The sequence below is a fragment of the Phacochoerus africanus genome, chromosome 9, assembly GCF_016906955.1.
Source record: "Phacochoerus africanus isolate WHEZ1 chromosome 9, ROS_Pafr_v1, whole genome shotgun sequence".
NCBI classification, from domain to species: domain Eukaryota; kingdom Metazoa; phylum Chordata; class Mammalia; order Artiodactyla; family Suidae; genus Phacochoerus; species Phacochoerus africanus.
In genome coordinates, this window is record NC_062552.1 from 106,252,842 (window position 1) to 106,277,367 (window position 24,526).

A 24,526-nucleotide genomic window follows, 5' to 3' on the forward strand; every position below is an offset into this window, starting at 1 on the left:
AGATATCTTGAAATTCATTTTACTTTTAGAAATAGCTTTCTAGTTTTTGTAAAGAAAAAAATGTTGGTGCTAAAATGTAAATTCAAAAAAGCAGAAGAAAGAGTTCAATAAAGATTGTACTAGTCAAAAAAAAAAGTCAACTGAGGTCTTAAATACAGCAAAAGTATTTGTATAAAATGAGGTAAAATAAAGACATTCTCAGATAAACAAAAACTAGGAAAATTTGCTGCTAGTAGATCAGGCTTACAAGAAATGCTAAAGGAAGTTTTTCATGCTGAAAGCAAGTAATGTTCACTAGTAATTCAAATACACACACACAGAGTGCCAGAAGAAACTTGTAACTGTACCACAAAAGTCATAGATAGACTAAAAAATTAATACTAAATCTAAGAGTTTTTCATTTTGGGAATAAAGAGTCTCAAAAACGACATAGAGTTAATGTGGTTACATGCATGAAATTTATTTTCTTTATGAAATCCAGCAGGGCAACTGCCAAGATAGTTCCTTGTCTCCTTTATAGTAAATGCCTATCTGAATGTGTCTCTGTTTCTTGTAACTGAGAAAGGACAAACAAAAATAACTGAAGAAATGTGACAATAATGAATAATTAAACCTGTAAAACTAGAAAATCGCTGTTTCAGATTTTCAATCACCAAATACCAATTTGTTTTTGAAAATATTTCTGCTGTTTTGCCATCTGATGACTCTTTGACTTTATACATATTGCTCTATCCTTGGAAGGTAGGAGTCATCTTGGTGCAATAAGCATGAAGGAGCCTTATGCCCATTTCCAAAGGTTTGGAGACGCCCCTCCTGATCCTGTTCCCCATTTTAAGCTCATGGTGATTCTGCCCATCCATATTGAAGAGGCCTAATTTTTCTAGCAAACTTACACTTCAGTGCTAAATGTGAGTTCAATGATTGTACCTTTAATGAGGGCAATGTTGATTTCATTTATGTACACCCAGATCCTAGCACCAGACTCAATATCTAAAAGGCCCTTCCTTTTTTGTTGTTGTTGTTGTTGTTGTTGTTGTTGTTGCTATTTCTTGAGCTGCTCCCGCGGCATATGGAGGTTCCCAGGCTAGGGGTTGAATCTGGCCTACGCCAGAGCCACAGCAACGTGGGATCTGAGCCGCGTCTGCAACCTACACCACAGCTCACAGCAATGCCGGATCGTTAACCCACTGAGCAAGGGCAGGGACCGAACCCGCAACCTCATGGTTCCTAGTCGGATTCGTTAACCACTGCGCCACGACGGGAACGCCTAAAAGGCCCTTCCTTAATCAAAATTTATTGAAAGAATGATTTAACAAGTTGTTTTTCTCACTGCCAATTAGAAGATAGAAAAAAACAGAACACAAAACCACAAACCAAGCCATATATTATATACTCTAAACATACATATGGATGGAGGCCTCATAAAGTTCTTTTAATAAGAAAAATATGACTAGTCTTCTATTAAACTCTACCTACCTATCTAGCTCTTAATTTATTATATATTTCAGTTCTCAGATTTCCAGTGATTCTTCACATAATGTCCTATTCTCGGCTAGAATTAAGTATCTTTAAACCTATTTTCTTAACATATTAATAACCATTGTTTAAAGTTTATTTCTGTTAACACCTATATCTGAATAGTCTTATCCCTGTTTCTAGTTCTTGCTTTTTTTTTTCCTTCTTGCTTTTTATTAATTTCTTTCTGTTTGTGGCCACGCTTGCAGTGTATGTAAGTTCCCAGGCCAGGGCTTGAAGAGGAGCTGCAGTTGTGGCCTAAGCCACAGCCACAGAAAAACTGGATGTGAGCCAGATCTGTGACCTATGCTGCAGCTTGTGTCAATGCCAGATCCTTAACCCACAGAGCAAGGTCAGAGATCAAACCCCCATCCTCACAGAGACAATGTTGGGTCCTCAACCCGCTGAGCCACAACAGGAACTCCTCCCTCTTGCTTTTTAGTAGTGTGATTTTGTTTCCTGATGTGCCTGCTAAGTTTTGTATAAAGGCTAGACACTGTGTGACAAATTACAGAAATAACATGAGGGCTCTAGATAACAATACCTTCTTACCCCAAATGATTTACAGTTGACTTTTGAACAACACAGCGAGTTAATCCAAGTATAACTTATAGTTGGCTCTCCATATCCATGGTTCCTGCACATCCATGGATTCAACCAACCACAGACCATATATTACCAATATTTACTGCTGAAAAATACCCACACATAGTTGGACCTATGCAATTGAAACCCACATTATTCAGGGTCAACAGTACTACTTTTTTTTTTTTTTTTTTTGCACCTGCAGCATATGGAAGTTCCCTGGCTAGGGGTCAAATCAGAGCTACAGCCATTGGCCTATGCCACAGCCAGAGCAATGTGGGATCCAAGCCATGTCTGTGACCTACACCACAGCTCACAGTAACGCCGGATCCTTAACTCACTGAGTGAGGCCAGTGATCAAACCCACATCCTCATGGATGCTAGTTGGGTTCGTTAATCTCTGAGCCATGAAGGGAATTCCTGGGTCAAGAGTACTTTCGTTTAAACGAACAGTTAGGATAGGAACAGATAAAATCAAAGTATATTAAAAACTATGCTACAGTCTTCGTGACTGTTATTGTATTTTCAGTTGAGACTCCTGGGATTTAGCTCTTGGGGTAACACAACTGAAAGCACAAGTGTGTTTGCCAGGCTCTTCCTCTTCAGTGGGCCTAAGCTATATTCTAAGATTTGTTCAACTTGAGATTCAGAACACATTACCAGGGAAAGTGGTGCCAAGTGTCAGATCCATCATTCTGCATTGCTCACCTCAATAGAATACTTGATTTCTCTCTTGTCCTTGTGCCCAGATAATTGATACCTTCAAACAGATTTTTCAAAGTATATATCTTACCCAGATTTTCTAGTTTTTCTCAGTGGAAGGTCTATTCTGCAGCAAGCGAATCCACCATTACCAAAGGCAGAAACTGTTCTTTAATCAGAATGTGCAAGTTTGCCTAATTTGTAATATTCTCGATGGAAAAGCAGTCTAACATCTTATCATTACAGGTTCCTCCAAAATAAAATAGGGCGTGATATAAACACACACTTCACCCAAGAGAAGGACCAGAAACTAAATTCATTTAATACAGTTGAAAAAACTTGCTAACATTAACCTTTCTGTTAGCTATGCATTACAAATTAAAAACTGAAAGAATATATAGTGCATATGAATAATTTAGTTTTATTTTCTTACAAAGATAATCTATACTATTTGAACATTTTCAAGAGCATAATGAAATTGTTGACTCTTTTATGGTTTAAGGCTCAATATAATGTCATTTCTACTTGAAGAATGTTACCTGAAAACAAACACCTAAAACCCAATTTAATTTTCTACCTAAAATGATACGTTATCAAATTAAATCACTCTAATGATAACGTAATGATAAAGACTACAGGAATAATGCACAAACAGTTAAAGTTTGCTTATTATAAAGTACACTATGCTTCTTTTAATGGTATTTGTGGTAGTCAAGAAATGAATAGCCATCAATTACTTAGATGCAAGGACATTACCTCACTTGTTTCATATCACCAATTTTTTTTCAAAGCAAGGCCTTCAATAATTATTCCCAAAGCTTTATTACTCTAAATGCTTTAAATATAAAATCTATAGCTAATATAATACTTCATTATTTTGTGAGGAATTTAAGTTTCCTTCAATACTTCATTATTTTGTGAGGTGCTTAAGTTTCCTCCTCTCTTAGCACCACCTCACCCTTGCATGCACATACATGCAAGCATGTACACACAATTGTATACAAAGATAAGAACTGAAAAGGCCTATCGTTCAATTTATATGTAAAACACAGTGCAAAAATTATCATTTCAGAAAATAAAGAACTTGAAAAGGAATGTTTTTATTCCTCTATTATTTCTTTATTTACCACATTCAAATGATAAATTATAATAAATATAAGTAATAGTTTACAGGCAAAATTAAAATATTCAGTCCAGGAGTTCTATTGTGGCATAGTGGGTTAAGGATCTAGTGTTGTCACTGCAGCAACTTTGGGTTGCTGCTGTGGTGAGGATTTGATCCCTGGTCCAGGAACTTTCGCATGCCATAAGCATGCCCAAAAATAAAAATAAAAAATCAGTCCACTTCTACTTCTTTGAAATATCCACTGCAATTCAGAGTTACAGAAAATAGAAAAATTACCTTTGTCCACAAATCCTAAAATTCCTATTTTTCCATATAGATGAAAGATCTCAGAATTAAGCTAAATCTGCAGCAAGCGTATAGGTTTACTTAAAGTTTTTACTCTATAGTATCTCTTCCAATAGTTATCTTTTTTATGAACTTGGAGTATAGTCCCTACAGTCTTAGTAATTTGCCCTAATGTCAGAGTTAATTTGGTTAATGATAGAGGCAAATTTCATCTCTACTAGATTTGACAATTTGAGTCTCGATATCTCTATATTTGCTGCTAGTATTTTCCTTTGTAATCTAATCAGTATATTAAAAATTTCTTATTGCTCAGGTAATACCTTATTTTACAACATTCACTTGGATGAGAAAGAAATTGATTTTTTTAAAAAAGAAATACAATAGGAAATTACAGACAGGGTTATTAAGATAGCCATGACCACAGGTCTCTAAAAAGAGCTTAAAAGTACTACTGAGGTGGTTACTGCATAGCAAAGAGGTCAGCACTATATAAGAAACAAAAAATCAAAAGTTTATCCTAAAAGCAAGCATAAAAGGAGTTCCTGTCACGGCGCAGTGGTTAACGAATCCGACTAGGACCCATGAGGTTGCAGGTTCAATCCCTCGCTCTGTGGGTTAAAGATCCAGCATGCCGTGAGCTGTGGTATAGGTCGCAGACATGGCTCGGATCCCGTGTTGCCGCTGCTCTGGCGTAGGCCGGCGTCTACAGTTCTGATTAAACTCCTAGCCTGGGAACCTCCATATGCCGCAGGGGCGGCCCAAAAAATGGCAAAAAGACAAAAAAAAAAAAAGCATAAAAGGGACAATCTTCCTTTTGTTTTTACTGTACTAACCATAAAAAAGTTATTGATTATCATTTGTTTTCCATTACCTTCTCTCTTTTTACAAGCAAATTCTGGCATTACAGTCCAAGTTTCTGCTACTGAATAATCAGTCATGTCAGTTGTCACTCAATTATCACTTCCAAAACTTAATCTAAATTATGTACAGCACCTTTTTTTTTTTTATCTTTGAAGTTCTTCAGTGAATTTAAAAGTCAAATTTTTTTTCTCAAGAAGAGTAAGTTGATGGAAGATGGAGGCCCAGATTAAATCAGGAGGAATCATTGATCAAGGATGCTTGGAATTCTTATGAATACAAATAGCCTATCAAGGTTAATGAGGTTCAACTCAAGTTTAGAAGAAGGAAAAAATGTACTTAGTATTTTCTATGCATATACAGATTTAAGGTCTTAGGTAGGATATGAAAGGTAAATTATGCAAACTCAAATATAGCTTTCATTTCGTTTTTTTACAAGCTATTTTCATTGTTTCTCCCCAGTGTAGAACAATTGCTTAAAATATATATTCCAGATCAACAAAAACTGATGCAATTATTGAGAAGGAGCAAAGGTCCCCTTGAATACTGACAACTCTTCCAGAAATTAATGTGCTTTTAAGGGATGACGGACAACAAATGTTAGCTTTGAAAAATAACCATAAAAATCTTCTACGCTATATTACTTCAGTCAACAAATACTAGTTGAGTGCCTAAAAATGGGTGAGACCCTGTGGGGGGCAGGCACTAAAGGACACTGAGATAAGACTTGGTTCTTACCCCATATTCATTTATAATTTTAAAAGGGATCTAAGTCTTTAATTCATAAGTGGCTCCCAGAATACCACACGTTTGAATTATAACATCAAGGCATATATGGCCCAGAGCAAAACCTCTGTATAGCAATATATCAGAAGAAAATATAAACAAAAAGTTAAGCATCAAAGCGGAAGGAGAAAAAGAAAAAGAAATCATTTCAACACACTGTAGGAATAAAGACAGAATCTGCTAAAGTAAATAGGATCTCAAGAACACAAGAACACTGTTAGAGAGGTGAAGGGTGGGGTGCCTTACCATAGACACGAGCAAATAAGTCCTTTAGATACCACTATTCTCTGATTCTGTGCTTACCAAGCAATTCCTGGTTACTAATTCAGCTTTCTAAAACCTAGGTAAAGAAAATCAGGAGACTGGTTCTTTGTACAGAAAAACAGCTTTTAAATATCCATATAGGACTTCCACATGGTACATCAATGAACTAGCTCTCTTTCATATACTGTTCTCTTGTGAGCTTCATTATTAATTAATATGAGCTAGACCCCTGGCTTACATTTAACTCTAGGACATAGAAAACTCAAGCTGCCAGATATGAGGACAAGACTTTGAAAAATGTTATCTTTAGCAAGGTAGGAACATCAAGGTTGGATTTGTCTTGGTGACAGAACAGCTTTCTTCTGCAGCCCTGTTTCTCCTTTACTTTAACCTGCTCTGAAATTTTAAATAAATATATCTATATTTCTTTAAGAGTGTGATATTTGTATGTGTAGAATGGAATCACTTTGCTGTAGAGCAGAAATTATCACAACACTGTAAATCAACTATACTTCAATAAAACTTTAAAAAAATGGGGAAAAAAGTGTGAGAAAGGTGTCATAAGATTCTTAGTGATAAAGGCAAAAGGATGGCACATAAGGAAGGATTATTGCTTGCAAATGATATAACCAAGAAGCCTTCAGAGGGCAAGAGCTTTAGGATTCCCACAAAAAGAGGACCTCACAGAAACAGTGAACAACTGGAACAAAGACAAAACAAAAGATGGAAATGAGGGCAGGGGCAGTGGAGATTAAGAAAAAATGAGTCAACAGGACTGTGTTTAAGGTTCTGTAAGAGAGATGTTAAGTCAAGGTTGGAGAGAAAGATATGACAACACAAATCATAAGAAATATCGCTATACAAATGTTCTTGGGCATGAACAATGATCTCATTTTTTCTTATTTACATTCTATCTTTCAAAAACAACTAAAGGGGATTAACTGCCAATTTTTATATAATAATTAAGGCTACACTGCTTATCACCAAAGTAAAGCAGAGGCTAAATACTTTTCAATCAAATTTAAATAGAATTTCCACCATTAGAGATTAAACTGGGACATCCATGAGCTATATATCTCTCACAAAGTCTACACTCAATGTCACTTTGAGAATGCCTTGGTAATAAAGATATTCAAAGGGACTCCACAAGGTATAAAAAGTAAATAAGGCAGAGTTCCCACATGGCTCAGCATAATGAACCTGACTAGTATCCATGAGGACGCAGGTTCAAATCCTGGCCTCACTCAGTTGGTTAAGGATCTGGCATTGCCATGAGCTGTGATGTAGGTCGCAGATGTGGCTCAGATCCCTCATTGTGGCTGTGGTGTAGGCCAGCAGCTCCAGCTCTGATTTGACCCCTAGCCTGGGAACTTCCATGTGTCACAGGTGCAGCCCTAAAATGACAAAATAAATAAATAAGCCATAATCAGAAGTGTCACTAAATCTAAAACAATTGATATAATTCAATTAATTACTTTACTGTTAAAAATAAGAAAAATCAGGGAAAAAATGGTTATTGGTAATTTTTTCCAGGATGAACAATGTCTTTTTGTGCTATCCTTCTTAATGGCAATTAGGAAGAAATCTTTCATCCTCCAAAAGGAATTTAAATTACAACTGCAACAAACTCAAAGAACATTCTATATCAATTTTAGAATGCCATCTTCATAGAAAGGGGGAAATCTGAGGGGTTTTTGTTCATTGCTCAGTCATCAGTACCTAGAACAGTGCTTGGCATATAACAGACCTCATTAAGTATTTCATATGTGAGTAAATATTCAATCTTTCTCTCCAACTATATTTCACATCGAAACCTATAAAACTAATCCAAACTAATCCAAGAGAACTCCAAATCTCCCCCTAATGTGAAAGAAACTATTACATTAAAGTGTAAAAGAACTATTAATTTAAGACAAAAGAAAGCCATGATCTTTGAATGAGAACATTATTACCTCAAAAGTAATTTTTAAATGAGATTTTTCTCAATTTTTTCCATAAGTGAAAAATTAAGAGAAACAATAGGAAGGGGGAGAAGACAGACCAACTTGTAGTTTTAAACAAATCAGCAAAGGGATTTTTCTACCTTTGACATTATTAGTTTAGTTTTTTTTAATATATAACTTTGACGGAATAATCATATTTTATCATGTTTTTCAGTGGAATAAAACACAATAATACTCATGAAAAAAATGTTAAAGTTCTACAAACAATTGCTCTGAGAATATTTCTGGTAATTTATTAAACATGTAGAGGGGAAGCCAGGATCAAATTGGCAGAGTAGGAAGACCTTGAGCTCACCTCCCCCTAAGGACACACTAAAACCAGAACTACACACAGAACAGTTATCTCTGAGAATGACCTAAACACTAGCAGGAAAGCCCTTCCACAATTAAGGATATAAAGGAAAAAAAAAAAACACCCCAAGGAGTTTCCGTTGTGGCTCAGTGATTAACGAACCCAACTAGCATCCATGAGGATGTGGGTTTGATCCTTGACCTCGCTCAGTGGGTTAAGGATCCAGCATTGCTGTGAGCTGCAATGTAGGTTGCAGATGTGGCTCAGAGCTGGTGTTACTGTGGCTGTGGCATAGGCCGACAGATGCAGCTCCAATTCGACCCCTAGACTGGGAACCTCCATATGCTCTGGGTGAGGCCCTAAAAAAGAAAAAAAAGACAAAAAATAAAATAAAAATGCCCCAAGATATGTACAAGAAGAGAAGTGATTTAGTAAGGACCCATGCCCCCAGCAGGTAGTGCAAAAGAGAAAGGAAACATCAAAAACTCAGAGGTCCTCACTAAGGAGCAAGGGGTTCAGTTCCCATTTTGGGCACCCCAGCCTTCAGGAATGGCACCAGGCAGACAAGCCTCTTAACTGGTTTTGAAAACCAGCAGGGCTTACAGCCAAGACAGCCAGAGGGCTATAGACAATTGAGGCTCTGTTCTTAAAGACTGTGCACACGAATTTACTCACTCCAAGTCCCAGGTCAGAGGCAGCTGGATGACAAGTGCCTCACATCCTAGTTGGCCTGACCAAGCTGTAACAGCAGACCCCCAGCTTACACCAGGTTTCCATTCCAATCCTCCCACCAAGGCAGCAATCCATTCCAATCCTCCCACCAAGGCACACCCTGGGAGAATCCCCATACCAGGCTCTGGCTCCAGTCCCCCTATCATCAGGGAGAAGCCCCCAGTGCACCCTGAATGAAGCCCAGGCTCACTTATGCTCCAGCCCTCCTGTCAAGTGACCAGACACACAGAGTTTGTACAGAGACACCCCTACACAAGGATACACCTTGAAGACACGGAGAAGTAACTCTTTCTCCTAATTCAAAACACAAACAAAGAAAATCAAACAAAATGAGAACACAGTAGAATGTGTTCCAAACAAAAGAAAGAAATAAAACCCTTAGGGTGGGGGTGGAGGGAACGTCTAATGAAATTGAGATATGTAACTTACCTGGTAAAGAGTTTAATGTAACGATCATAAAAATGATTTCTAGGGAGTTCCTACTGTGGCTCAGCAGATTAAGAGCCCAAATAGTATGCACAAGGATACAGGTTCAATCCCTGGTCTCACTCAATGGGTTAAGGATCCATTGTTCTGTGAGCTACAGTGTAGGTCACAGATGCACCTCAGATCTGGCATTGCTATGGCTGTGGCATAGGTGGACAGCTGCAGCTCCAATTCAACCCCTAACCTGGGAACTTCCATATGACAGAGGTGCAACCTGAAAAATAAAAACATAAATGCTCTCTGAGCTTGGGAGAATAATGGAGTAACACAGAACTCAGAAGAATTAGAAAATATAAAAAATAACCTATCAGAGGTGAAGAATACAATAAGTGACGTAAAAAAAATAGACTAGAGGGAATCAACTGCTGATTAGCTGGTACAGAAGAACACACAGGCAACCTGGAAAACAGAATAGTTGATATCACTCACTAATAACAGCCAAAAAAAAAAAAAATTAAAATGAAGACAGTTTAAGATACCTCTAAAATAACATCAAGCACAGTGACATTCACATTATAGAGGTTTAAAAAGAAGAGAGAGAAAGGGGCAGAAAGTATATTTGATAAAATAATGGCTGAAAATTTTCTCTAACTTGCAGGAAGAAAGAGATATACAGGTCCAGGAAGCAAAGAAAATTCCAAACAAGATGAATCCAAAGAGATCCACACCAAGACCTACTATAATTAAAACAACAAAAGTTAAAGATAGAATTTTCAAGACAGCGAGAAAAAAAAACTAAAATTCATAGAAGGGAAGCCCCATAAGGCTACCACCTGATTTCTCAGCATAAACTGCAGGTCAGAAGGGAGTGACATGATATATTAAAATTAACAAAAGCAAAAAAAAAAAAAAACAGCTACAACCAAGGATATTCTATGTGGCAAAGTTATTCAGAACTTACAGATAGAGTTTCCTAGATAAGCAAAAACTGAAGAGAGTTTACCATCACTAACCCTTCCAAGAAATGTTAAAGAAACTTTTTTAAGTGAAAAAAAGAAAGGTCCTATAAAGAAATAGGAAAATATATGAAAGAAAAAGCTCACTGTTAAAGGAAAACATATAGTATAGGCAGAAAATCAGCCACTTAAAAAGCTAATAGGAAAATTAAAAGACAAGTCATAAAATCAACTATAACTTCAATAAATACTTAAGGATACACAAAAAGATGTAAAATTTGACATCAAAAACATAAAATGAGGGGGAACAAAAAAATGCAGAGTTTTTAGAATATGTTTGTACTTCAGTAACTATCAACTTTAAATATACATATATTTATGATATGTATGATATAAAACTATTGTCTTTAAATAAATAAAAGAAGCTCATGATAACCACAAACTGAAAACCTATGATACACAAAAAAATAAAGAGAAAGGAACCCAACATAACACTAACAAAAATCAAACCACAAGGTAAAAGACTGAAAAAATAGAAACAGAGCACCACAAAAACAAACAGAAAACAGTAAGTAACAAAATGGCAGTAAGGACATACCTATCAATAATCACTTTAAAGGTAAATGCCCCTTTCAAAAGGCACAGTGTGGATGAATGGATTGGGAAAAAAAAGCCATCTAGATGTTGCCTACAAGACACTCACCTCAGAGCTAAAGACATACACAGACTGAAAATGAAGGGACAGAAAAATATTCCATGGAAATGGAAACAAAGAGAAAAGTGAAATAACGATACTCATATCAGACAAAAGAGATTTTAAAACAAAGACTATAAAAAAAAGAAGGGCATTACATAAAGATAGAGGGCTGAATCCAAGAAGACATTAATAGTCATAAATATATGTGTGTTCTAACATAGGAGTACATAAACATAAAAAGCAAATATTAACAGACATAAAGGAAGAAACTGACAGTAATACAATAATGGAAAGGAACTTTAATACCTCACTTACATCAATGGATAGATCATCAAAACAGAAAGCCAGTAAGGAAATACTGGCTTTAAATGACACATTAGAGCAGACTGACTTAATGGTTACCTACAGTACATTTTATCCAAAAACACATAGAATGGTCTCCATGATAGATCACATACTAGGCCACAGAACAAATCTCTATAAATTTAGGAAGACTGAAATTATGTCAAACATCATTTCAACAATATGAAACCAGAAGCCAATTACAGGGAGGAAACTGGAAAAAAACACAAACACGTGGAGACTAAACAATATGCTACAAAAAAATCAACGGGTCAAAAAAGAAATCAAAGAAAAACACCTCACAACTGTTAGAATAATTATTATCAAAAAAACATTGGCAAGGATGTGAAGAAAAAGTAACCTTCATACATTATTGGTAGGGCTGTAAATTGGAGCAACAATTTTAAACAGTATGGAGATTCTTCAAAAAATTAAGAATAGAACTACCATATGATCTATGTGTTCTATTTCTGGGTATGTAGCCAAGTAACATAAAAGAATTAATTTGAAAAGATCTATGCATTCTTTGTTCATTTTTTGCAACATTACTTACAATAGCCAAGATATGGAAACAACCCACACACCAATCAAGGGATAAATGGATACAGAAGATGTGATTCACATAGACACACAACAGAATACTAGTCATCTTATCATCTGCAACAACATGGATGGACCTTGAGGGTATTATGCTAAGTGAAATAAAGTCAGGCAGAGAGAGAGATAGACCGTATAAGTTCACTTGCATGTGAGAAGGAAGGAAGGGAGGGAGGGAGGCAGGGAAGGGGAGGAGGGAGGGAGAGGGGAAGAAGGAGGTAAAGAGGGGGTAAAGAGAGGCAGGCAGGGAGGGAGGGAGGAAGGAAGGATGGACAGACAAACCAAACCAAACATGTAGAGAACAGACTAATGGTTACCAGAGGGGGAGGGACAGGGTGGGAGTGGAAGGCAAAATGGATAAAGGGAATCAACTGTATGTGATAGATGGAAACTTAATTTTTGGTGATGAGCTCACCGTAGTATATACAGGAGTAAAACTACAATGTTGTATACATGAAACATATATAGTATTATGAACCAATGTTCCTCAATAAAATATAATTTTTGAAATTAAAAAATTAAGTAAAAAGTCATAAGGATAACACAGGAAATATAGTAAATACTACTATAATAACTTGGTATGGTGCATAATCTATAAAAATAGAAAATCACTATATTGTACAGCTGAAACTAATATAGTATTTTAAGTCAACAATACCTTCATTAAAAAAAATTAACAAATAAACAAACATGTAGAGGGTTTTGTAAAGAGCATGTCACTATTTCACTATCTTTACAGCCTGAATCTTGAGCCAAACCTAAAATACATTTTCTCTTGATGCACTGACAAGATGAAAGAGAAACTTAGAGTGCAGTAACTTTAAATATTTCCTTTGGACCATAAAAAGTTAGATGCTTTTAACAGCAATTTTCTACCTTTTGTTATAATTTAGGAATTTTCTACCTTTTGTTGTGATTTGTGGCAATTTATTCCAATTAGAACACAGCTTCACTATTAAGAATAGATACAGAGGAAGACTGATATACATCTAATTCCAAATGTGTCTTCCATGTTTGATCTAATTTGCATAAAAAATTGGAACTAAAACATTTTGTTTTTATGAAGTTTTCCTTTGATTTTTAATATTTCTGATAATTACCCCATCCAAGCTAGATAAAAGGCAAGCAGGAAACAGCAGCTGCCTAGTTACACCACTCATGGATACATCATTCATTATTACTATACATAAGTCTACCTCAGGCAGAATAGCTAGAAATTTGGGAATGTTTATATTTGCAAAGAGAAAATATTAGTAAGACCTTTTCACTGTGCCTCTGCCAGTTTCACATCACCCTGCTCCCACCCCACCCCACCCCCTGCCAAATAACTGCTCTTTCAGAGAAGAAAGGTCCCTTCTGTCTTTAGGAAGAGCTCATTTGTTACTGGTACAAAGATATTTTCAAGTTTCATAGGTGTCCTGGCTTTGAGATGCAATCTAAAGGAAATGAATTCACAGAAATTTCTATATGTAGTTAAAGTAATTATCTATATAACTTCTTACCAAACTGGAGCTCATAGAACATCATGACATTTATATTAAAATTTCACAGAGCAATTCTATGAAATAAGAGTTCTTTGAATATGGCTTAAAAATAGCAGTCACCTCAACTTGTGCTGCCAAATGTACTCTCTCCTTGTCTTTTCGCTCCATGCACCGCTTCACTTCCTCTAACTCAGCCGCCATTGCACTGAAGTTCAGCTGCACTCTCAAATCTGACATCTGCTTCTCCAGATTCTCTTTTTCCCGCTCAACCCCTTAAAAGAGAAAACAAAAATCTTTATTGTTGTTCATTATTCACAGAAGAATGCACTTTCAAAGGGTATGCTTTAAAAGTCAACCTAACATAATCTACTTATTAATGGTCACTGTCACTAAACACACTTTTCAGAATTTGTCAGTCTATTGTTCGTCTCATATAGATTTCTATTATATATTATATCATATCATATTATACCATATCATATTATATTATGAGAGAGAGAGGTGTCATCCAATATCATCCCATTTTGATACTAAACTTAAAAGTGTTATCTGATTTCTAGTACAATTTATTTCAGGAAAATTCTACACATTTTTTCTTTACTTTTTCTTACATCTCTATATAACCTCCAAACTATAAAGCAAAAATACTGGAAGAATTTTTAACTAAGCTACTCCATCTAACTGAAGTTCACACAACAAAATGCTTTTCTTACAACATAAATAAATAATGCTGCTAACTCTCTTACTGTAAATGACTACTAACTTGCTAATTCTGGAGACTATTACCTACAATTGTATCACTGAATACTAACTTTGTATTAATTTTTAATTCAACATGAAATTCTTGGCATATGATGAACAGGGCACTGTAACACTACCTTTTTCAAAGATAAATACACAAAAAACCCTTTTCTCAATAAGCTTGCATTCCAAGAAGAGAAAGAAGACATATAAATAAAGTAGTTCTATGAATTTAAGATTCCAAAAATTAGAACCTATACTATCAATTTAAAACTATTCTTCTTCTAGTAGCTTTCTTTGCAGAAAAGGAAAGGAGGAAGGTAATGCTAGCAAATCCAATCTGTTCATAAGACACATTCCAACTTTAGAAATAGTACAGTGTTCAAAACTATACATTTTGGGGAGTTCCTGTTGTGGCTCAGTGGTAATGAATCCAACTAACATCCATGAGGATGCGGGTTCGATCCCTCTCCTTGCTTAGCAGGTTAAGTATCTGGTGTCGCCGTGAGCTGTGGTGTAGGTCACAGACACAGCTAGGATCCTACATTGCTGTGGCTGTGGAGTAGGCTGGCAGCTGCAGCTCCAATTTGATCCCTAGCCTGGGACCTTCAATGTGACCCTGAAAAGCAAAAAACAAAAACAAAAACACTGCACTTTTGGATGAAAGATACATAGGCATTTAAATAGCATCACAGCACTAACAGATACTATATAGATATTTCTCTATCTCTGTACAAATTCTGTATTATAAATGGTTATTATACAAAAATAGTCCAAAGGATAAAATGACTATCTTCACTAGAAACTGAAGCAAGGAAGAATGTTACTAAGTTAGTTTTAAAGGATACAGGATTTCACAAAGCAAAGGAGATGAAGTTAGGGTGATATTTTAGGGAAAGGAAACAGCATAAAGCACAGAGGAACAATATTGGACTTCATATTCAGGTAACTACACACACAGTAGTTCTACATAGCTACTATATAAAGAGGGAGGGAAGCAGGAGAGTCAGCAGGGAGTTGATGCATTGCCAGGGAGCTTCAAAATTATCCCACAGACCAGGAGTTAGCATTTTCTACAAAGGGTCAGATAGTAAATATTTCAGCTGTATGGTCTCTGTCACAACTACCCATCTCTGTAATTATATCGCAAAAGTGACCTATATGGTACATAAATGAATGGGAACAGCTATATTCCAATGAAGTTTTTCACAAAAACAGGAAGCGGTCTGGATTTGGGCCATGGCTGTACTTTGCCCGCCCCTGCTAGGTCTCCAACCTAAATATATGAATATTTTGTATATATAAATAAATGCTTCTATTCACTTGGTAAATATACATTATTCATTCACTTATAAATATATTTATTTTATAAATTTATGTGTGTTATGTGTATATACATACCTCTACAGTACATATCTATAGATATAGACATGTTTCATGACATATAGAACATATAGAACATTACTGTATACACATGCATGTTTGAACCAACATTTATATGAATATATTACATAAAACATGGACATAATACATATGAATATGTGTCTAAATACATGAATTTATAAAACATGTACATATAATTTAGTGTGGAGACATTTTGATATGTTTCATGATACAGATACATACAAAATATTAGTATGTATATATATATATACATACAATGCATACATAATGAAACACCAAAATTACATTATTTAAAAGATAAAGTACAAAATATAAATAGTGTTACAAACACTCTCCTCCCACTCTGAGAATTATCTCATATGCTCCATTTTAAAGAACTCAGAGATGGGTCAGCACAGGATAGCAGTTAAGAGTTCATGTTTGAGTAGATAAAAGATTTGGTCTGCTACTTCACAAATGTGACCTTAAGCAAGGAACTCAATCTCTCTGTTCTACAGTCTTTTTTTAAAATCATTAAAATGGAAATGAGAATAGTATCCTTCTCGTAGAAGAGCTGTACAAACTAAAGGAGACAGTGTAAAATGAGTAGCACAATGCCCTGTAAGAACTCGATAAATTATAATGAGAGGTTTTAATCAAGAGAGTAACGTGAAGGGTTTGTGTCTTAGAAGGGTCCATTTAGTAGCAGTAGAGAAGACAGATTACAGACTGACTAGAATAAGACAAGTCAAGGGGGTAATACAAATGACATGAAGCATGTCTTAACTGGGCTAGGGGGAATAAGAAAGAAGCAACTTCAAGAGATATCAGGAACTACAAATAGGATACAGAGACTAACTAGATGGAGAGGACAAGGTATAGGTTTGGATGTTTCTTTGTATTTCAGGCTTATCTGAACAAAGTGATACAATCAATTAAGACAGGAAATAAAAACAGGTTTTGAGGAAAGGATAAATTCAGTTGCAAATCTGCTGACTGAGCATTCTGAACATAGAGAGATGCCCAATGAACAACTCCATCTGAGGGCTGACAGAAAACAAGACAAAAGAACCAGAAAAAAGTGGGAACAAGAAAGTCAGTAGTAGACAAGTTCCAAGGAAGAGGAAACAAAAGAAGAGTCAAGTAAGACAAGTAATGGAAAGATTCCTTTGAATTTAACTGAGGAGACCACTAAAATCATTCAGTTTTAGCAGAGGTGGAAATCATTTTGCAATGGGTGGAGGAACAAAGAGCAGCCAGAGTGTGACAAGTGCAATTTCTTACACAGAATTTTTTAAAATAATACAAGTATGCTACAAAGATGAAAGATGAAAATTGTTAAAAAGTGAAGGAGTCCATTGTCACAATAAGAGAACTTTCAGACTTTTTTAAAACCTGGTAAACAATTAAGAAAAGTGAGATTCTTCTAGTCCACAAAGACACCAAAAATAACTAGATTGTATGAGGCAACAAAACATAAAAAATATACCATCGAGTCATTTTCCAAACAAAATGAGAGTTCCTATGTGCGTCTTTATGAATATTTGATGAATAATATAATACCTTATGATTTTACATTTAAAAATAAATTTTAAATATTTGATTTCAAAAATATGTTTAAATTATATAACATCACATGAAACTCAAGTGAACTTAATGGCAAATACATTAGCATAATAGGTTAAAATCTGCCATCCAGTGAAGATTTTCTGGCAATGTGGAAATTCTAACTTAGGCAATATATGTGGGGGATATAGGGGAATTTATAACATCAAATGCTTATAATAGTTTCTACAATAATTTAGGCATTTGAGTAAAAGCCTTAATTTTGAAATGATTTATAGCAGGACAATCTGAAATAGTCTATTAGAAACCATTATAATTTTTTTCTTTTCTTGGCTTTTTAGGGCTCCACTCGAGGCATATGGAAGTTCCCAGGCTAGGAGTCGAATCAGAGCTACAGTTGCTGGCCTACAGCAATACAGGATCCGAGCTGCATCTGGCAACCTACACCACAGCTCACAGCAATGCCGGATCCTTGACCCACTGAGCAAGGACAGGAATCAAACTTGCATCCTCATGGGTACTAGTCAGATTCCTTTCTACTGCACCACAAAGGGAACTCCTTATTATAAAATTTTAATATCTCTATTTCTGTTAAACACAAACTTTCAAAAAGAAGTATATCAACAGTAATTAAATTCTACAACCTAAGTCAACACCTCCACTGAAAAGGCATTCTTACAGTTGTCAAACACAAAGTCTTCCTAATCCACATAAGAAAAGGCCAGTAATATGGTTCATGACCACTTCTACAACGTGATTAATTCAGGTAACAAAAAAGAATCAATTTTGTTTGTATATATTGAAAATTAGATAAGAGGAGTTCTTTTGTGATCAGCAGGTAAAGGTTCCGGCATTGTCACTGCAGCAGCTTGTTTCACTGCTATGGCACAGGTTCAATCCCTGGCCCAGGGACTTCTGCATGCAACAGATGCAGCCAAAAGAGAAAAGTGGGGGAAACAAAAGAAATAAAAGAAGGAACAAGAGATACGAAAGTAAAAAGCATAGGGATATTTCCAATTTGAGTACAAGTATACACACGTGTGTGTGTGTGATGCAACAATCACACTCTTTGGTATTTAACCAAAGGATGAAAACATATCTACACAAAAATCTAAACACAGTTTTTTAGCTTATAGCATCTTTATTCATAATTACCAAAACTTGGAAGCAAACAAAATGGACTTCAGTAGGTGAATGGCTAAATAAACTACGGTACATATAAACAATGAAATATTATGCAGTGTTTCTTAAAAAAAAGTTACCAAGCCATGAAAAGACATGAAAGAAAAAAACCGTAAAGGCATATTATTAAGTGAAAGAAGTCAATTTGAAATGGCTACATACTGTATCATTTCAACTATATTAGATTCTGGAAAAGATAAAACTATGGAAACAATAAAAAGATCAGTGTTTGTAAGAGGTTAAGGGTAGAGACGGCTTAACCCTTCTAAATAGTGAAACACAGAGAATTTTTAGGGCAGTGAAACTCTTCTATGATATATGCCATTATATACGTGTCCAATTATTACAGAACATATAACAACCAAGAGTGAACCCTAATGTAAAAGAGGACTGTGGATGATAATGATGTGTCAGTGTAGGCTCACCAGTTATAACAAATGCACCATTCTGGTGAGATTATAGTGTGGGAAAGCTGTGTGTATGTGGCGGCAGGGGTACATGGGAAAACTCCATACCCTTTGCTCAATATTGCTGGAAACTTAAAATGTAAAAGTCTGTTTTAAAAAAATTAGATGTTAACTCTTATTACAACTAATTTGGAAAACCTTATAGTAGATCAAAAAATAGATAGGATGAAAAGAATATAACATAAGAAATGCAATTCTGAAAATGGGATTTAAGAAAGATCAAAAAAAAAAAAAACCCACACATTTACAAATTAGAATTATACCTCTCCTAATCCTCCAGTCATCTCCTTGTTCATCCTGATGGTTTGACTGTTGCTTGGAAATCTGAGGTACTTGATGTTGTAAATCCTTTTGATCGCCTTCTAATTTCATAAGTTGTGTACGGAGTTCTTCTACCTAAATACATAGAGTCAAAAATGAAGCTTTTATCAGTTTTAAAAGCAGGGAAAGAATAAGTGAACTTACAAATTATTACAAATTATTTTCCTAGGGGAAAAAATTTTTACTTCCAACGGGCTATTGTAAGCACAAGTTGAAGCCAAGTTAATCTCCTTGTTATGCCAAGCACAGTGGAACAGTCTCTTGCTCCATTTCTTTATTCCTCCCATTCCTTCCACAAACAAGGAATGTTTTTTCCCCTTCTCTGTGTCCACCGTGACAAAGAATTTGACCACATTTTTTCTAAATCCCTTATTTTGACCTCAGTCCACTCTGCTATGATTAACCCAAACCATCTCCAAGTATTACATGTTTTTATATCTTTCACTTATTTTCTTTCATGAGAACACAGTCTACTGGTAAAGTCAAGTGAAATGACCACAGTTTAGCATCTTTTGATATAAAAGTACTGCTCAAAATAAATAAGCAATAAATGCTGAGAATAAGTTGTAAACTCCAAGGTTAGGTACCATTTTATTCACCTTTGTATATCTGCAGACTAGTGGGCATGTCCCCAATGACTGTTAAAACAAGTTATCAGTGGCAGAGAGACTCAGTCCCAATGACAACCTGAATACATTAATCTCTTATTTCAAAAGACAAGATTAGAAATTGTAACAAAGTTAAAAAAAAATCAGAAGGAAATAAATATAAATGTAAACTTCCAACAAAGAAATTCTAAACTCTGCCAACACTAATTCCATGGGACCACTGGCTGTAGAACAAAGCCATTACACATCTGTAAAGGTTTTGTAAAAAAGGTATTATGGTGTATTTTCAGGACTAATTGTCAAAATGTAACGCACCTTCAGAACATCTGCGATGCCTGACATCTGTGCCTATCTAGCACATTATGTAGTGAGTTATGTAACCCATACCTCAAAACAAAGAACAATGTAATTGCAATTTATATTAAACACAAGCAGAAAGGCAGTTAGAAACTCACGTACCCTTATCCAATATGTGTAAGATAGCTATTTCAAATTAATGTATTTTAAATATCAGAAGCACCAAACTCCTATTATGGGCTAATGGGCTGCAAAATGTTATGCTTTAAAATTAAGCCTTATCTCTGGTTAAAAAGAAGCAAGTAACATCTTGAAAACGTGAATACAAGACAATGATGCATTCAAAGTAACTTGAATCTGCAAAGGTCTGTTTTATCTATTTTACTTCCTCCTTCTTTCTCCAATGCCTTCTTGAATAATACAATTATGCTCCTGGGAAAATTTTATCTTACACATCCAGTCTCACTTTTACACTGGTTATGCTAAGAGAGATAATTCCTAAATTGGAACAGCAATCAGAAGATACACTGTTACAGTGGGAACTAAGGCTAGTATTTTGTACTAGCTTTCTCTGAATCTTCCTGAAAGGATTTCATTTTTGCTTATGTGTTTTAACATATATTCCTTAAGAAAAAAATTTACTAGACCTCAATTTTTTCCTCTTTCACAAAGCCATATAATAGGGAAAGAGACTTAATCCTGATTTAATTTAAAAGCAGATTATCATAGCTTGCATAGACTTACCTGATGCAAAAGTATTTCTCTGCTGCCTTCTGACTGATTCAATAACCTTCGAGATAGCTCCAATTCCTGCTCAAGCTAGAGTTTCAACAAAGGATAAGGAAAAATGTCCAATGGGGCAGAAAATAACTAAATTACTATGGGCACAGTTTAAAAGGAGCAAAGTGGTAAGTTTTCAGATTTTTTACAGCTAAAATAAAAGGATAAGTATCTTGCTATAAACATATATCAATGCTCCCATTAAAATAATGGTAATTAAATAACAAAAAGTGAAGGAGACAAGACCACAGGAAATCTGAGTTCCAGTCAGTTTCATCTCAATTATTAACCTGCTTAAATCTCTTTTCCTTAGGTCTCCTGTCATCTCTAAAAATAAGGATTTTATATTTGAAAATTTCTGAGATCCCCTCAGTTCTAAATCATTATAATGTAAATTCTAAAGCATTTTTTTCTTTAAATTACTATATATAGTATTATATGAACTAAATTAGAATAAAAATTTCAGATTCAATGACTACAGGCATAGTTCATCCAACTGATGATTTTTTTTTATTCTTAATATCCTATACTCCTGGAGTTACCACTGTAGCTCAGTGGTAAAGAACCCAACTAGTATCCCTGTGAAAGTGGGTTCAATCCCTGGCCATGCTCAGTGGGTTAAGGATCCCATGGCCCTGCCATGAGCTGTGGTGTAGGGTGAACACACAGCTCAGATCCTGCATTGCTGTGCCTGTGGTGTAGGCTGGCAGCTACAGCTCCAATTCCACCCCTAGCCTGGGAACTTCCATATGCCTCAGGTGCGAGGTCTCCTGTCATCTCTAAAAATAAGGATTTTATATTTGAAAATTTCTGAGATCCCCTCAGTTCTAAATCATTATAATGTAAATTCTAAAGCATTTTTTTCTTTAAATTACTATATATAGTATTATATGAACTAAATTAGAATAAAAATTTCAGATTCAATGACTACAGGCATAGTTCATCCAACTGATGATTTTTTTTTATTCTTAATATCCTATACTCCTGGAGTTACCACTGTAGCTCAGTGGTAAAGAACCCAACTAGTATCCCTGTGAAAGTGGGTTCAATCCCTGGCCATGCTCAGTGGGTTAAGGATCCCATGGCCCTGCCATGAGCTGTGGTGTAGGGTGAACACACAGCTCAGATCCTGCATTGCTGTGCCTGTGGTGTAGGCTGGCAGCTACAGCTCCAATTCCACCCCTAGCCTGGGAACTTCCATATGCCTCAGGTGCGACCTTAACAAAAAGAAAGAAAAAAAAATCCTATACTACTACCAAAATTCATAATATTCCTAAAATTTTCAAATATCTCAGTTCAGAATAAGATATTTATAATTTCCCTATTAATACTGCCATCAGATAAATATCCACAGAAAATGTGCCAGTTAGGTGACTATATACCCTACGAAGCCTGAATGTGCCAAGCTGACTTTAAGTTGAAAACTACAACATGAAGTGAAGGGGAGCAGAATACACCATCCCAAAATATGCCTCTTTGGTATAAGTACTATTCTGAGCTGATGGCAATCAAAACCCAGGAGACTCAGGAAAAGCTTTTTACTTTCCCTTAAATGCATAAAAAAATTTTAAAAGGGAGTCTATACCAGGAAGGTAGCTATTACCAAAGATAACTTTCTATATCTGAAAGACCATCTGCATGGCAAGGCAAACATTTATTTACCAAACAACATGCTCTTCTCATTTTCCTGTGAACTGTCTTCCTCGCTTTTCATGTCCCAGGCCCCAATTCCTTTCTTTAGCTAAACCCTTTTTGGGTTCCTATAAGGGCGACTGTTAAGCTTTCAATTGCCTGGTTGCCTTTGAGTCTCATATTTTTATGGAGCTCCCACATATACAAAAGTAAATTTGTTTTTCTCCTGTTAATCTGTTTTATGTCAATTTAATTATTAGACCAGGCAAAGAACCTAGAAGAGTAGAGGGAAAATTATTTTTCCTCCCCAAGATGGGACACAACTTTGTTGAAAATCCAGAGCTTCTATATGCTGGACTTGTTTGCACTTTGTAACAGTAAGGTTGTTTTGTGAAATCACAATTTATACTAAGATGTTATTAAGTGCTTCAATTTGTAATAGCTATCCTAAATCATCTTTCCATTTGAAAAAACTACTATCAATCTGTATATTAGTCCTTCAAAAATTGTACATGTGGTAGGTGTGGCTAGTAAGAAGTAGCACAAGGGATACTGTAGTGATGGATCTGTATTTTGAAACTGTGGCAGTGATAAGACTGAGAGCCATGAGATAAAATTGAATACAAGTACACACACACATACACAAACACAAATTGAATACACAAGTGAATGTACATAAAGCTGGAAATCTGCTTAAGATCTGTACCTTGTAACAGGATCAATTTCCTGGTTTTGATTTTGGATGGCAATTATAGAAAACATTATCATTGACAATAACTGGGTCGGGGCACAAGATGCATTTTGTTTTGCAATACCTTATGAATCTATTATCATTTCAAAATAATTGTTAATCAGCTGTATAGTTTTTTTAAAACCATACATGCAGCTCAGAAATATCACATATTTTAAAAAGTACAGTTGACAACATAGGTTTGAACTGCACAAGCCCACTCATACACAGATTTTTCAATAGTAAATTATAGTACTATAGGATCCCAAGGTTGTTGAATTCACAAATGGGTAACTGTGGCTAGGGAGAAACTGCAAATATGGAGGGCCAACTACATGTTTTGTGGGTTTTTTGTTGGGTTTTCTTTTTGCATCTTAGGGGGTGCACTTCTGGCATACAGAAGTTCCCAGGCTAGGGGTTGAATCAGAGCTACAGCTGCCGGCCTTTGCCACAGCCACAGCAACATGGGATCTGAGCTGCATCTGCGACCTACACCACAGCTCACAGCAACACCAGTTCCTAAACTGAGAACGCGAGACCAGGGATCAAACCTCCTCATGAATCCTAGTTGGGTTCGTTAACCACTGAGCCAAGAAGGGAATTCCCCAACTATATGTTTTACTCAGATTTTTGATTACAGAGAGGGTCAGGGCTCCTAAACCCCCAATACTGAAGAGTCAATTGTAAAATATATGGTTTTAAAATCTATTAATGGTCATGATCTCTGGGTAATACTAGCAAGTCTCAACTTCCAAACGGAAAACCTGATGACCTGACATACCTTATCACCATGAAGGCAGCATGGACACATCATTTAACTACATAGGTTGGTAAAATAAAATAAAGGAGGTGATGGGAGACAGAAAAGGTGATATGAAGTAAAGGTGATATGAAGTACATCAGAGGCAAATATTCATGTTATCATTCACCACCTTGGGCTCATCCTTAAATTTACTCATTCACAAATGGAGAAGAGTTGTTTGCCCTCTGAATTACTTTCTAGCTATAAAGTGCTAGACTCCATAGATTCACAGATATGAACATATATGAAAGGTCCTTAATATTTAATGAGAATAGAGGATTCTTCATAACTAGGCTGCTAACTATTCCTATCTTCTAAAATGGAAATGAATATATCCAAAATGCCCAGCTTTTAAACAACAAGTCTT

At 35.6% G+C, this 24,526-nt stretch overlaps 1 protein-coding gene across 5 annotated transcripts in view; it reads right to left on the minus strand.

The window, feature by feature from the left end:
- Window positions 1–24,526, minus strand: part of CEP128 (centrosomal protein 128) — a 424,380-nt gene that overhangs the window by 296,015 nt on the left and 103,839 nt on the right. For 3 of the 5 annotated variants that reach the window (XM_047795264.1, XM_047795267.1, XM_047795263.1), the window contains 3 exons: window positions 20,960–21,034; window positions 19,253–19,385; window positions 13,771–13,922 (listed from right to left, as the gene is read on the minus strand). In XM_047795264.1, coding sequence (XP_047651220.1) covers window positions 13,771–13,922; window positions 19,253–19,385; window positions 20,960–21,034 — 360 coding nt within the window. The remainder of the gene's footprint in view (window positions 1–13,770; window positions 13,923–19,252; window positions 19,386–20,959; window positions 21,035–24,526) is intronic. The other 2 variants (XM_047795266.1, XM_047795265.1) reach the window with 1 other exon arrangement.